Raw genomic sequence first — 16,568 nt, forward strand, 5'->3', positions numbered from 1 at the left:
TTAATGTTATTATTTATTTTTTTGTTGTTGTATTATTAATATTGTTATTATCATAATTATTATTGTCTTTATTGTTGTTGTTGTTATTGTTAATATTATTATTATTACTGTTAAAATTGTTGTTATTTTAATTTTTATTGTTATAGTTATTGTTGTTGTTATTATTGTTTCTTGTTATTGTTGTTGTTTTTGTTATTATTATTATTGTTGTTGCTGTTGTTATTTTTGTTGTTATTGTAGTTGTTATTCTTAATAATATTAATGTTATTGTTGTTATTGTAGTTGTTATTGTTAATATTTTTATTGTTGTTGTTGTTGCTGTTATTGTTAATATTATTTTTTTTATTGTTATCATTGTTGTTATTGTTAATATTATTTTTGATGATGTTGTTGTTGTTGTTATTTTTATTATTATAGTTAAAAACACTACTCACTCACACATATATTATGTATTTTACATTCACTTTAGTTTGACCTCATGTTTCCGTGTCTTTACCAATATGGAACAGAATATGGTCTCTTTGAACAAACATAAACTTTGTAAATAAATACAAACATAAACTGATAGAAGTGTTTACTTTGGTCAGGTGACTCCGATGTCCGACAGAGACTTTGGCCGCTACAATTGTACAGCCAGGAACAACATTGGTGTTCGGTACCAGGAGTTCATCCTGGCCCAGGCAGGTGAGTGTTTTCTCCCTCAGGTAAACGATGGGTGGTCCAGGGACCGTGTCCTAACCCAACCACCACCCTTCAGCTGAAAAAGGCACAATCTTTGGGTCTTAGTTATTGAATTTGTTTGTTTGTTTGTTTGATTGTTTGTTTGTTTGTTTTTCTCCCCAGCAGGCTGGTGTTTTATTCACTGATGGTTGTTTTCAGCTTTTGTCTGATGCTGTTTTATCAAAAAGCAACAAGATCAAAGTTTTTTGTCGTTTTACAAACAAATTATCCTTAAAAAATTGGTTCATCAAGTCAGTGTCCTTTTTAAATTATTTTAAAGCAGAAAATCACTGTTTTATCGGGTATTTTAGTTTGGAGGAGCAGTTTCTCTGCTGATCTACTAGCAGCTTCCCGATTGGTTGGTTGTTCCAGTAACAGTTATTCATCCTAGCATGGAACGTACAGGAACATTGTAGATCTACAGACAAGACTATTTCCAGCCATCCTATTTGCTGCAAGACTTGGTCAAACATAACAAAGACACGATAAATATGACATGTTGTTTTCTTCTTCTTCAGACGTTCCATCAAATCCGTACTCCATCCGTCTGTCCGCCGTCTCCCAGCGCTTAGCAACTGTCACATTTATGAAGCCGGACTCTCACGGCGGCGTTCCCATCAGCTTCTACTTGGTCCAGTTCAAGGAGCTGGGATCTCAGGACTGGAGAGACGTCCGATCCCACAGCATCCAGAGTGAGTGTGAGCCATGTCTCCCTACACTGTGATCCTCCAGGTGCTAGCGTTAGCATCAATAACTAGATTATGGGATGGATTCTGCTGATCCAACTCAACAGTTAGATGTTAAACCTCCCTGTAACAGAATAATTGTGATTAAAGTTGTTTTCCAGATAATGGCTCTTTCACATCTTCACCTTCTCCCTTGTACCAGCATAGTACATGCTCTGGTGTATGCATGTCTATATGAAGGGTTGAGCCTGCTCTGGTGTATCTGTGTCTATATGAAGGGTTGAGTCTGCGCTGGTGTATCTATGTCTATATGAAGGGTTGAGCCTACTCTGGTGTATCTATGTCTATATGAAGGGTTGAGTATGTTCTGGTGTATCTGTGTCTATATGAAGGGTTGAGCCTGCTCTGGTGTATCTGTGTCTATATGAAGGGTTGAGTATGTTCTGGTGTATCTGTGTCTATATGAAGGGTTGAGCCTGCTCTGGTGTATCTGTGTCTATATGAAGGGTTGAGTCTGCGCTGGTGTATCTATGTCTATATGAAGGGTTGAGCCTACTCTGGTGTATCTATGTCTATATGAAGGGTTGAGTATGTTCTGGTGTATCTGTGTCTATATGAAGGGTTGAGCCTGCTCTGGTGTATCTGTGTCTATATGAAGGGTTGAGTATGTTCTGGTGTATCTGTGTCTATATGAAGGGTTGAGCCTGCTCTGGTGTATCTGTGTCTATATGAAGGGTTGAGTATGTTCTGGTGTATCTGTGTCTATATGAAGGGTTGAGCCTACTCTGGTGTATCTATGTCTATATGAAGGGTTGAGTCTGCTCTGGTGTAATTATGTCTATACGATGGGTGAACCCTATGAAGGGCTCCTGTCCTGTAATTAGAGGTGGAACACCAGTAACTTCCTGTCTCTGCTGACGTCACATCAGCCATGAGCAGACGTCTAATTGTATGATCGGTCACGCGACCCTTCAAAGCTTTGGCCCTGGGATGTTGTCGGGTTCTGATGGAACTCAAACACCTGGCGGGGAGAGCGCCAGCAGCTGTCTAGACCCCTCCCCGAGCAGTTCAAATGGATTTCTGAGCCTGGTGGAAAGCGCAGCACGAGAAGCCCTGGATGGATGGGAGATGGAAGCCAGAGGATGAGCGGAGGGGTGATAAGCAGGTCCAACAAAAGCTGAAGGACTTATCTCTAATATCTCTCACTTTAGAGTCAATTACAGCAGGGCGGCTCGGTGAGGTAAATCCGATCAGCCGGTGGAACGGTCCTGGCTCACCCTGGGGAGGAATCTCCCCAAGAGACCAAAAACAGCTGATCAGATCCATGAAAACATCAGAGGTGTGTGTTTACATCAGAGTAAGACGACTAAACTAGACAGAGCATCAGGAATCTGAACTCAACTTCCTCCTCAGTGAAAGTCATCTGGACCAGATGCTTGGGCCCAAACAGAAACCTGGAATGGTCCCAGCACGGAGCTGCTGAACCAGTTTTCCGTTCCATGACAAAAACCAGCAGCAGCACCGATTACCAGTCAAGGGTTCGTTTCTGCCGATGGGCCAAAACAACAACTTTCACTGGAGCTCATTACGCCTCTCAGCAAGGGGATAAGAGTAGACTCCAGAGGGGGTGATATTTAAATCCACGCTGTGCTGCACTTAATGGGACTTCCTGTTTCCTGGATAGTCCAGTCATTTACACCGGGAGTGGAAAACATCCCAGTTTCAGCGTTTCTGTGGGACTGGTTTAGTCTGGTTTAATAAAACTTCAGGTTCCTGGACCAGGAGTCACTAAAGGCTCCGCCAGTTTACGGGTTTCGTCAAGACCACACGCATTAGCTTGTGACTATCTACATCTATGATGATGCCCGCAGGTACGACTCGTTTTCTACCTTTGGTCGGATTATGACAAAGACAAGAACTTCTTAGGAGACCGAGGAGAAACTGAGATTAACATCAAACATACTGATGCCGATATCACAGTCCTGGAGTTGAATATTTCCCCTTTTTAAGGACAGGAATGTTCTTGTTTTGGTTCCAGAATGTTGTGGTTCAAGAGCGTAGATCATGTCCGTAATCCAGCCTAAAAGGTGAAACTAATCCACGAGACAGATTCATCCCAGGCTAATCCAGATGTTTCAGCCTTTCTTTGTTATGACTGTGAGTATTATGGTTTACAGCTGATGAAACCCCCACATTCAGGATATTGTGGAAAGGTTCAATATTCTAGACTCAACGTGTTACACTCTGATCATCGGAGCCACCTCGCCACCAGGAAGCAGTCAGGTGACAGCTCCGCCCCTCTCTTCTTCCGCGTGTCCCAGATATGCGGCCGCAGGTCCGATGGAACGACAACAAAGTCGATCATCGAGGTGCGGCCCAGGTATCCTGGACATCATTATGGTGTTCATTATGGAATATCTGTGATGAGCACAGACGTCCAATAAGAAAACAGCGCTCTGACTCAGACCAGAGGGCTGTTCCTCCCAACCACACCTCTCCAGCTCTCACTGCCGTTGTCCACCTGAGCGTTAAAGCCCCCCAGCAGAACGATATTCAACTTTCCAAATGTTTTCAGGGCAGCTTTGAATCTGATGACATTCCCAGCAATCCACATCTTCAGGAACGTGATCAGGTGGGCAAAACTGACCCGATTCAAGGAGACCTGGAGCAGTGATTAGTAACCTATCTTTATTATTCAGTAAATTAGTCATTAGGACTCAAAGAAAGCCCAAACCAGATCATTCCATCTGTGAGCGGTTTTCCAAGCATGAAACAGGAAATGTTGTTGTTGATAAACATGTCTGTTGGTCTGGTTCTGCAGCCACGGTGGTTCTAACCGGACTGGAACCCAACACCACCTACGAGGTTCGAGTGGCAGCCGTCAACGGGAAGGGTCAGGGAGAGTTCAGCCACACGGAGACCTTCCAGACTTTACCCATCCGTAAGTCTGTGCCTTTATGGTTCCTGCGTCAGAGTAAGAGCCCTCCTCTGATCCTACAGGTGCATTTATGAAATGAGAGTCAGCCATAATGACTTCCATCCATCACTCTAATGCTTTTATGGCCTTTAGACGCTGTTCATGACTAGTTACTGGCACATCCCAGCAGTTAACAGATGGCTGTAGAGAAGTCCAAAGGTGTCTCCTAAAGGAAGGCAGGTGAAAACGGCCAAATTCAGCAGAAATATTTGGGTTTGATTTAATAAACGTGTGACAGAAAGCAGCAGCTCGGTGGAACCAGGCCCGTTTAGAACATTAATCCTGGAGATGGTTGCCATCGCTCCTGGTTCCACCAACATGGGTGTAGATGATCAGAGCTGGGAAGGGATCCTGTCAGAAACCTGCACTAATATGATGTACGGGGGGGGGGGGGGGGGGTCCTGATGAGCATTCATGTATTCCTGCAGGAATCCCAGAGAAAACCAGCTTTAATATTATGGAAAACAGGAGTTTCACTAAAACAGGAAGCGTTAATTAGATCCTGTAGGGTACAGGACTTCATTCACACCTCCACAGGACTGCTCACCTTTAGGACACTGTTCTGAATCTCACCTGTCTCACCCTCAGGAGAGCCAAGTCCGCCGGCGGTCCACGGGCAGAGAGGGATGGGTAAGGCATACCGGTTGGGTCTGGTGAAGCAGGATGACGGAGGGATGCCCATCGTGGAGTACATAGTCAAGTATAAAACTGTGAGTACTCCAGGTGGAACTCCACCTGTTGCCACCTCCTCCTCCTCCTCCTCCTGCTGCTGGAGGTGAGGCTGCCAGACGCTGGTCTGATGCTCAGCAGACAGAAGCAGAAGCTCCTCCCCTTCCAGAATAGGAACTAAAACATGGCGGCCACTAGAGGCCACACAGCACACGATAATAATGCTCAGAACCAGAATCAAACCAGAAAACTCCAACCAGGGCTCCGGGAACGGGAATCTCCTCAGAATAACAATAAACACATAGATAAGAGTTGGGATTAGATTCTGGTTTGGAACATCACCAAGTCCAAGTTCTACTTATTCTCCAAACACAGCGTGAAGAACCAGTTTTGTTGAGTTGGAATTGGTCAGAATGGTTTTCCTAAATGTTCCCAGAATCAATTCCCAGATTTAAGCGTTCCTCAGGGAACTGTGGAGTTTGGTGTTGAGGAACCAGGAGATCCTCCTCCAGCGTTTTTAGGTAACTACCAACGCATCTTCATCTGCAGCTGTGTTTTCCATAAAGCTGCTGCATGGAGTGATGGATCTGTCTGATGGGATCCAGATGAAGGTCCTAATGAGGAAAAGATGCATCCAGAAGGATGATAAAACATAAAAGTTTAAACAAATGTGCAAAAAATTCATGAAAATTTTCTTCCTATCAGATCTAATCTGCTAATTAAACTCGGTTTTATGTTCAGAATCAATATATGATGAGTAAATGACTAAAATAAAGATTTCCTTCTACTGAATGTTTCTCACCTTCTACTGAACTTTTAATGGAGCTTCTCCCACTAAATAATGAATAATTAATGAGGCTGTGATGATGGCTTCGCTGACGCCGACAGGACCAGATGCATTGATGACGCTCAGCAACAACGGCCCCTCTTCCTTAAGCCTACATGAGAGATTCTGTTTTCAGGAGTTTTTACTCTTTTACCCCCGCAGGAGGAAGTAAGTGAGACTGATTGAGTTTTCTTTGTGTTTGACACAATGGCTGCACAGCAGGCGCCGCTGCTCCCTCCTTCCCGTGGACGATGACTCGCAACACGGACTCGGCGGTGGCTAAATGAATAATGTTGTGCTGGCCCATTTTTTAGTTTCACTCAGAATTTTATTAGGAAAACAAACAGGCGTCCAGGACGCGCTCATGCTTTCTGGAGGGCACTTCCTGCTTCTGATGCGTTCTCTCAGACATCAGGACACCATCAGACTCGGGTGGAGGACCAAACTCTAAATATGGCGGCTGTAATAGAAGGCATGGGAGTCACACAGGAACACTTCACATCCCTGTCATCTCCACAGTTCCAAGTCCAGCTCCGGACACAAGTAGTGGGCAAAAGCAAGTGCAGTATAGTCTTTAGAGACCATGTCTGAGTCAAGTCCCTAACTCTAAAGAGAGATCGAAGTCCAGTTGTGACACTTGAGAAGATGAGTTGGAGTTCAGTCTTCAGAAAATAAGACCAAGTCATGAGTTTTCATAGGGCCTTGAGTCTGCAGGTCAGATCTAGAGTCAGTAGAGACCAAAGAGGGTCAGGTCAAGTCCTCTCTTAGGTTTTTGTTTGACTCCAGTCCACGTCAGTCTCTGGTCGTTAATCATCCCTTTGATGCTTCTGCACCAGGATGAACTAAAGATGGCATTCTTCTGCAATGTCTCTCCTCCAGGACAAGGAAGAACAGTGGATGACCAAGCTTGTTCCTGGAGCTAATGACTTTGCGATGCTGCAGCCGCTGCAGTGGAACACGAGATACGAGGTGGAAATCACAGCACGCAACGTGAAAGGGCTGTCGGAGCCCACCTTCTACCAGTTCTTCATGCCCCAGAAGCCCGACATCACAGGTAAAAGCAGCCAGAAGGTAGCTTGATGTTCCACTCCTGGGGCTGAGTGCCTGTAGAATGCCAGAGAGCCTTTCTGAACAGCTCTAGTTTGGTGGTGTTCTTCATAGGGGGTGATGGCATCAGCGGTGAGCTGAGCAGAAGCAGCAGGTCTGTTTGCTGCAGACCCTACAGCTGTTACCCTACAGGTGTTAAACTACAGCTTTTACCCTACAGGTGTTACGCTACAGCTGTTACCCTACAGGTGTTACGCTACAGCTTTTACCCTGCAGGTGTTACCCTACAGCTGTTAACCTACAGGTGTTACCCTACAAGTGTTACCCTACAGGTGTTACGCTACAGCTTTTACCCTGCAGGTGTTACCCTACAGCTGTTACCCTACAGGTGTTACCCTACAGCTGTTAACCTACAGGTGTTACCCTACAAGTGTTACCCTACAGCTGTTACCCTACAGGTGTTACGCTACAGCTTTTACCCTGCAGGTGTTACCCTACAGCTGTTACCCTACAGGTGTTACCCTACAGCTGTTACCCTACAGCTGTTACCCTACAGGTGTTACGCTACAGCTTTTACCCTGCAGGTGTTACCCTACAGCTGTTACCCTACAGGTGTTACCCTACAGCTGTTAACCTACAGGTGTTACCCTACAAGTGTTACCCTACAGAAGTTACCCTACAGGTGTTACCCTACAGCTGTTAACTTACAGGTGTTACCCTACAAGTGTTACTCTACAGCAGTTACCCTACAGGTGTTACCCAACAGCTGTTAACTTACAGGTGTTACCCTACAAGTGTTACCCTACAGCAGTTACTCTACAGGTGTGACCCTGCAAGTGTTATCCTACAGCAGTTACCTTACAGGTGTTACCCTACAGCTGTTAACTTACAGGTGTTACCCTACAAGTGTTACCCTACAGCAGTTACTCTACAGGTGTTACCCTACAAGTGTTACTCTACAGCAGTTACCCTACAGGTGTTACCCTACAGCTGTTAACTTACAGATGTTACCCTACAAGTGTTACCCTACAGCAGTTACTCTACAGGTGTTACCCTACAAGTGTTACCCTACAGCAGTTACTCTACAGATGTTACCCTACAAGTGTTACCCTACAGCAGTTACTCTACAGGTGTTACCCTACAAGTGTTACCCTACAGCAGTTACTCTACAGATGTTACCCTACAAGTGTTACCCTACAGCAGTTACTCTACAGGTGTTACCCTACAAGTGTTACTCTACAGCCGTTACCCTACAGGTGTTACCCTACAGCTGTTAACTTACAGGTGTTACCCTACAAGTGTTACCCTACAGCAGTTACCCTACAGGTGTTACCCTACAGCAGTTACCCTACAGGTGTTACCCTACAGCTGTTAACTTACAGGTGTTACCCTACAAGTGCTATCCTACAGCAGTTACCCTACAGGTGTTACCCTACAGCTGTTAACTTACAGGTGTTACCCTACAAGTGTTACCCTACAGCAGTTACTCTACAGGTGTTACCCTGCAAGTGTTATCCTACAGCAGTTACCCTACAGGTGTTACCCTACAGCTGTTAACTTACAGGTGTTACCCTGCAAGTGTTATCCTACAGCAGTTACCCTACAGGTGTTACCCTACAGCTGTTAACTTACAGGTGTTACCCTACAAGTGTTACCCTACAGCAGTTACTCTACAGGTGTTACCCTTCAAGTGTTACTCTACAGCAGTTACCCTACAAGTGTTACCCTACAGCAGTTACTCTACAGGTGTTACCCTACAAGTGTTACTCTACAGCAGTTACTCTACAGGTGTTACCCTACAAGTGTTACTCTACAGCAGTTACCCTACAAGTGTTACCCTGCAAGTGTTATCCTACAGCAGTTACTCTACAGCTGTTACCCTACAGCTGTTAACCTACAGGTGTTACCCTACAAGTGTTACCCTACAGCAGTTACTCTACAGGTGTTACCCTACAAGTGTTACTCTACAGCAGTTACCCTACAAGTGTTACCCTACAGCATTTACTCTACAGGTGTTACCCTACAAGTGTTTACAGCAGTTACCCTACAAGTGTTACCCTACAAGTGTTATCCTACAGCAGTTACCCTACCCCTTCTTAGCTTCTTGGGTTAGCTAAGTTAGCTAGTAGCTACATTGGTTCATTTGTTCCAAATGTAACAGCCCCACCTTTAGCTCAACCTCTTTTCACATTTTTGGGTTGTCTGGGAGTGACGGGACGTGTGACACGGTCGACATGGCATTGGTGTGAACCTCCCATCTGGTAACAAAAATATATAATTCAAGCCTATTTGTCCAGAACGTCGATGGTTTCCGTGGCTGATTATATCAGATTGAAGCCTTTAGAGTTGAGGCGCTTTTTCTTCTCTACGTTTCAAAAGTCAGTCATGCAGGTAGAGCATCCGCTGAACTGCTGATGTTGCGTGAATCTCAAATCCTTTTATTTTAATTGTGTTTTTGGTTTTTATTCAACAACAACAATATGGTGAAAACATGTTTATTTCCACCAGGTGTTATCTTCTGTCCTCACCGCATCAGCTAAGAGGCCTGCTGGGAGGGGGTCACTGTGATTGGCTGTTCTCTGTTGTTAGCAAACGGCAGTAAAGCGGGGGAGATGGTGAGGGACGGCGTTCCTTGTTTGGATCTGAAACAGGAAAGGCTCCTGTGACCTACTTTTGCTCAGATCCAGCAGCAGTTTCTCTCATTGGGTAAAAGCACCAAAGGCTCCACCTGAATCCGCTCGGGTATTTAGACAAAAATCTCTCGGCCTTCAGCTTTCCGTCTCACTAAATCAGATCAGGAGCTTTAATAAATGAAATGTGAAACTCTTCCAGGTCCAGCAATCCAAACCTTGTTTTCCCACCTTGGTCGCCCACCAAATGAAATAAAGGAGAGAGAATTTGTCCGGCTGACTTATATGTGCCTTCTATCTCTCACAGAGCCATTTTCCCTCCTCACATGTATTATGCATCGGCTGGATTGAATCGGTTCTTTCTTCTCTTCCATCTTCATCCGTAACAGCCTGAATTCCTCCTCCTGCTCCTGGAGGGAAGAGAAAAGCATCGATTCAGCCCTGTCCTCGGCTCTTCTGCCTTTATTTCAGATTTCATCTCTCTGCACGTCTGCAGCATCAGCCCTCTAACTTTAAATGACATGAAAATGTTTCTGATCACCTGGCAGCTTTAGAAACGCCACACCACTAAAACATGACAAGTCACGGCCGGTTTCCACACACATCTCTGTGGGATTAGAGAGAAACCGCCCCTCCTTTGCAGCTCTGTGGCTCCCGCCGACCTCACGCTGAAACTTTACGTGTATAAGTCTTTATTGTTTTAGGATTCGTTAGCGATTTTACAGTAAAGTATGATGATGTCACACCCTCGTGAGGCGTCTAGACTTTCTCCTACATCTGCAAACACACTCTTCCTAAACACAAGGTAATTCTGCTACAAGTATAAATGATGCATCCAAACGTGGATATCTTTGTTTTTGGTGCTAGGACATATGGTTTTCTCACAAATCCCTCCAGAGTGCCACGTGCACGACCTCACTCTCGTCTAACGTTCCATCGTAAGAAAACTGGAAGTGAGGTGAGTTTTGAACTTGTCAAGTTTCCTTCTGTAGAGTGTGTGACTATAGACCCTGCACCGTGTTACCATGGTGACCCTACTGAGCCTCTGGTAGCAGCATTAACATTTTTGTTGACTGGTTCTCTTAAACAAAGTTTAGTCAGAACGGATGTAACTATGGGATGTGTAGCTTTCTCCAGACGTTCTCTAGAAGTGATGAAGCACTAAAGCTTCTAACCTCGGTTATCAGGAACTCAACAGCCTGGAACGTTGGTTTGGTTTATCTCCAACTCCAAAGTTACAGGAGTTTAGAGTTTCAGCAGCTGTTCTGTTACCGTGGCAACGCCATCCATACAGCTGATAGAAGTTGCAGCTAACACGAGCCATGAGTTAATGGGTCCAGCTCTTCTCCTGCTTGGTTCTCCGCTCGTACTCCTTTCAGTCAAGCGTCATAAAAAAGTATTTATAAAAGGGTTTGATGCCAGCAGGCTTCATGGATTTCCTTTGTAATCATCTCATCAAAGCACTTGGGGAAATAATATTCCCTCCTGAGAGCAACTTCTATTGTTTTATTTCATTTGTTTCTTCCAGGAAGTGAAGCCGCTGTAACGTCCAATAGGCAGGGCCGGATGATCATTGCATGGGCCCCTAGGCACAATGTGCTTAGGAGTCTGCTGTAAAAGAGATCTCACTGTGACACTACAACAGAAAGTAATGCAGATTATTTTAAAGATTATACAGTTATTGAACAGTTTGCAACGATGAAATATCTGCATGCTTTTGTTTGTCTCCTGTCTCCTTCCTCCTCTTGTTACCTGTCTCCTTCCTCCTCTTGTCTCCTGTTTCCTTCCTCATCTTGTCTCCTGTCTCCTTCCTCTTTTTGTCTTCGGTCTCCTTCCTCCTCTTGTCTCCTGTTTCCTTCCTCCTCTTGTCTTCTGTCTCCTTCCTCCTCTTGTCTCCTGTCTCCTTCCTCCTCTTGTCTCCTGTCTCCTTCCTCATCTTGTCTCCTGTTTCCTTCCTCATCTTGTCTCCTGTCTCCTTCCTCCTCTTGACTCCTGGCTCCTTCCTCCTCTTGACTCCTGGCTCCTTCCTCTTCTTTTTGTCTCCTCTTGTTGGTCTCCTCTCTTGCCTTCAGAAAAACTGCTTTCTGGACTTTCTATTAGTAAATTCATTTACAATGTCATCAAAGTCCAGATTCCTGACATGCTGAGATTCAATAGCCATCAGTGACAGTGCACTGAGGTGCTGTTGTGTTTGTGTTGTTCTCGGTTCATTTTTTTATTCTTTCCATTTGTGAAAATCGTTCCCCTTCACAATTTGTAACTGGTAGCAGGCGCGTTGCAAGCTTTTCAAAAGTGTGGGGGATGTTGTCTGTGCCTAAAATAATTTCATGTTATTCATCTTGTTAGTTTAATTTCCATAATAGCTGAGCAGGTGCGAACTTTAGACGTGTCACGCATGTCTCTGTTTTAAACATGTTTAAACTGTTCACAATACAAATCCAGGCTCTGTCTCATTAGATTGGTGCAACTAAAGTTTGTACTGAATGAAACTTTACATTAATCCATGTTGAAAGGGTAAGAAAAGGATCCGATTAAGTCGTTTTTTCCCCTCCTTTACAGTCACGGAGTACAGCGCAGTGCGCATGGCTCTGGGGTTAATCAAGTTTGTTTCTCTGTGCAACAATCTTCACAGGAAGGCAAAACAGTTAAATGGCAGGTTACAGATATTTCCATTTGACTGCATTTTGACGGATAAACTCAAAGAATTACCCCGACGCACACTGATACAGATGAGCTGACATTTAAATCGTCACGCACATCGCGGAGGTAACTAAATAAATCAAGAAAAGATTCCCATCAGAACATCAGAGTTTTATAATGGACACTGTGCTCAGCGCAGCTCGCAGTGCACACGGTGGACAGTGAGCTGAAGATCTGTAGAGGGGTTCGCAGCGCAGTGCAGAACCATGGCGATGCGGTAAGATTTCCTGAAGCAGTCTGGAAACCCGGTCTTTCTGAAGGATGTGTCACTTGGAAAAATGTTCTGATTATGAAACTTTGGCTGAATAGCGCTTGTTCCCGTCTCTAATATGGAGACGCATGACACATCCAGTCTGAGGCAGAATAGCCTCTTCAGCTCAGAAAGCATCTGTAGAGACATTTGATCACGCACCAAGTTTATGTGGAGCAGAAACGGTCGGGCCACGGCAGGTGAAATGTTCCTAGCCTACATGAAGTGAAATGATTTAATTGTAACATTAATATGTTACTGGACACGCTGGTCTGGTTGGTTAGACCAGTATTTGAAGTGGAAAACACACACACACAAACGCTCACACACCAATTAAAATAATGCTGATAGTGTGGACTAGAAGCCAGGTGACGGTTTATGTATTTAAGTGATGATCAGGCTGCTGTAAAATGTAATTTCCATCCTCATCCAGACAGAATTATCCTTTATTCTGTCTCTATTTTCTCTGCTCTTGTCTGGGCTGACGTAGCTGACGGTGCGGTACCCTTATGAAAGAGTCCTACGTTGAGAGGTGCATATAAGAAGTGCAGGTAGAGTTTGAAAATTCTGCAGGGCCACAAACACATTAGGGAAGATGGACTGTAGACTATTTTTTTAGCCCAAAAATGATCCTGGTTCTATTTATATTACATTATCTATGTGGACTCTCTGGGGATTATTTAGAGCTGAGAGTCGCAGAGCTCTGATCGTTGATGCGCTCCAGACAGATGCGTCCTAAGCACGACCACAGTAACATTCTCAAAGTGTCGCCACCTCAAAAACAAATTTAACATGCAATCGTTTATGTCGGCTCATATCCTTTCATGTATTCTGTCTTTTATTTGTGCCTGATGCGTTTTAATGCTGCGTTGCAGAGCGCATACCCTGTTTCGTCCTCCGGTGATTTCACCTCACTGGTGCGCACTCCACTATATTTGCGGACGGTAGATAATTTTTTAACTGCAGTTCAAAGGTTATTCATCAGGTGAATATATATGAAGCCTGGTAGCAGTTTTTCTTTAGGATTGAGAGGAGATGCAGGAAGATAATAAACAGACAGAATAGAAAAATAGTCAAATAAAAACAAGTTAGTTTTTGTACCTGGTGGTTGCAACAAACAGACACCATTGAAGGTAATCAGAAGTGAGGAACAGAAAATTAAATGATTCTTTCAATGTTTACATCAGCAGGGACTCTGAGAGGCTGCAGACGCATCAGTGAGTTTGCGGCTGCTGCGCAGGGGGAGGGGGCTGAAGTGGAGCAGTATAGATGCAGAAACTACCATTGTTAAAAGAGATGTGTTTAACTTTGAAAATGTGGGCGCAATTTTAATTACTTGTCAACATTTTTCTCCAACGTTGAGACTGCTGCACAAAAATAAAATAAAAAGACTGCTGCTTGCGTGGGCCTCCTTGTGGCTGTGGGCCCCAGGGCCTTTGCCCAGTTTGCCCATATCATAATCCGGCCTTGCCAAAAGGGTCAATTTTCACCTACGTACTGACCAACATAATAACCTTTCATCTACAGAAATAAATCCACTTTCTGTTTGGCCTTCCAGAACCAGAAGGTTATGCTCAACGCGCGTTTACATACAGAAGACAAAAAATCCAGGCAAACACTCTCCGCATGAATGCCAGACGTCAACATTCTTCTCTTTGAATAAGTGAAGACTCCATGATGTTATAGTTAATATGTGAAATAATCATATGTGATGAATGAACAAGATGTTTAAATCAAATGTTTGAATAACCTGTGCTTAAATCAATGAATTTAAAATGAATATTGTTCTTACAATGGTCCATTTGTATCACGAATCAGTATGTGTTGATTTAACAAGTTAATCATTGTTTATGTTTATGTATTTGGCAAACACTTTCGCCCAAAGCAACTTACAAGTGATAATCGGCATGTTGCCCTTGAGGCTAACAACAATAATAACAACGACAACAACAACAACAGACAATTTCCAGTCAGTCGTAGGTGGCAGTGAGGCATGATGAATCATGGAGAGGAGGGAACATGGAGTGGACAGAAGGGATGACGAGTAGTTCAGTTTTAGAGAGGTTGAGTTGGAGATGGTGGGATTTCATCCATTTTGATATGTCAGATAGACAGTTTGATATTCGTGCAGAGACAATGTGGTTGTCTGGTGGAAATGGCAGAAAAAGCTGGGTGTCGTCTGCATAGCAGTGGTAGGAGAAGCCATGTGATTGAATGATCTCACCCAGTGAAGTGGTGTATATGGCAAAGAGAAGAGGTCCTAGTACAGAGCCCTGGGGGACTCCTGTGGCAAGACAGTGCATGCTTGAGGATTGTCCAAGCCAAGATACACTGAATGATTGTCCTGTGAGGTACGATTCAAACCAGGCGTGTGCTTTCTCTGTGATGCCCATGCTAGAGAGTGTGGACAAAAGTAAGACATGGTTGACAATGTCAAATGCAGCCGATAAGTCGAGCAGGATGAGCACTGAGGATTTGGCAGTCGCTCTGTGTACCTGCTCTGTGGACTCGCGCAGGTAGACACGTAAGTCTTTACCCTGGAGGGGCTGAGACACAAGGGCTGACGCTTCCGCTGATGCTTCAGTTGTGCTGCCAAACTTATGCTGTGCTACTAGTTAGAAACAGGTGTTCATGCACCAGCTGATTGCAATGGTTGAGACCTAGAGCACCTGATGAGTGTTTTCAGGGAGGGGAGAAACAGCTCGTTCACAGCCCCTGATTGCACTTATTGTTTTCAGCTGGCCCAAACCGGAGCTACTAGACAACAAGATTACCCACAGATGAGTTTCCTTCTCTTTCCCAATCGAAGATAGTCGATCCATCCATCCATCCATTTTCATCCGCTTATCCGGAGTCGGGTCACGGGGCAGTAGCCTAAGGCGAGAGGCCTAGACTTCCCTCTCCCAGCCACTTGGGCCAGCTCCTCTGGGGGAATCCCAAGGCATTCTCTGTCCAGGTGACATACATAGCCCCTCCACCGTTTCCTGGGTCTACCTTTAGGTCTCCTCCCGGTTGGACTTGCCCGGAAAACCTCACCAGGGAGGCGTCCAGGAGACATCCTGACCAGATGCCCGAGCCACCTCAACTGGCTCCTCTTGATGTGGAGGAGCAGCGGGTCTACTCCGAGCCCCTCCCAAATGACCAAGCTTCTCACCCTATCTCTAAGGGAGAGCCCAGCCACTATTCGGAGAAAACTCATTTCGGCCGCTTGTATCTGCAACCTCGTTCTTTCGTTCACTACCCAAAGCTCATGACCATAGTTGAGGGTAGGAACGTAGATCGATCGGTAAATCGAGAGCTTCGCCTTCTGACTCAGCTCTCTCTTCACCACGACAGACCGGTACAATGCCCGCATCATTGCAGTTGCAGCACCAATCCGCCTATCGATCTCCCGCTCCAGTTTTCCCTCACTCGTGAACAAGACCCCGAGATACTTAAACTCCTCCACTTGGGGCAGGACCTCATCCCTGACCCGAAGAAGGCATTCTACCCTTTTCCGAATCAAGACCATGGTCTCAGATTTAGAGGAGCTGATTCTCTTCCCAGCTGCTTCACACTCGGCTGCGAACCACTCCAGCTAAAGCTGAAGATCACGTTCTGATGAAGCCTACAGGACCACATCATCTGCAAAAAGCAGAGACCTGATCCTCAGACCACCAAAACTGATGCCCCCCACACCTTGGCTGCGCCTAGAAATCCTGTCCATAAAGGTTATGTACAGAATCGGTGACAAAGGGCAGCCTTGGCGGAGTCCAACTCTCACTGGAAACGAGCCCGACTTACTGCCGGCAATGCGGACCAAGCTCTGACACCGGTCATACAGGGACCCAACAGCCCGTATCAGAGGGCCTGGTACCCCATATTCCCAGAGTACCCCCCACAGGGCCCCCCGAAGGACGCGGTCAAACGCCTTCTCCAAATTCACAAAACACATGTAGACTGGTTGGGCAAATTCACACGCACCCTCCAGGATCCTCCTAAGGGTATAGAGCTGGTCCAGTCTTCCACGGCCAGGACGAAAACCACATTGCTCCTCCTGAATCCGAGGTTCAACAATCCGACA

General features: G+C 45.1%; 1 protein-coding gene across 5 annotated transcripts in view; it reads left to right on the plus strand.

Annotated features, from left to right (window-relative positions):
• The window catches only part of LOC107380851 (neural cell adhesion molecule 2), a 328,429-nt gene that overhangs the window by 282,168 nt on the left and 29,693 nt on the right, over window positions 1-16,568 (plus strand). For all 5 annotated transcript variants that reach the window (XM_054743024.2, XM_070544152.1, XM_070544149.1 and 2 more), the window contains exons 11-15: window positions 588-684; window positions 1,239-1,412; window positions 4,228-4,347; window positions 4,972-5,093; window positions 6,758-6,932. In XM_054743024.2, the coding sequence (XP_054598999.1) occupies window positions 588-684; window positions 1,239-1,412; window positions 4,228-4,347; window positions 4,972-5,093; window positions 6,758-6,932 (688 nt within the window). The remainder of the gene's footprint in view (window positions 1-587; window positions 685-1,238; window positions 1,413-4,227; window positions 4,348-4,971; window positions 5,094-6,757; window positions 6,933-16,568) is intronic.

This window comes from Nothobranchius furzeri, chromosome 14 (genome assembly GCF_043380555.1).
Source record: "Nothobranchius furzeri strain GRZ-AD chromosome 14, NfurGRZ-RIMD1, whole genome shotgun sequence".
Taxonomy (NCBI): domain Eukaryota; kingdom Metazoa; phylum Chordata; class Actinopteri; order Cyprinodontiformes; family Nothobranchiidae; genus Nothobranchius; species Nothobranchius furzeri.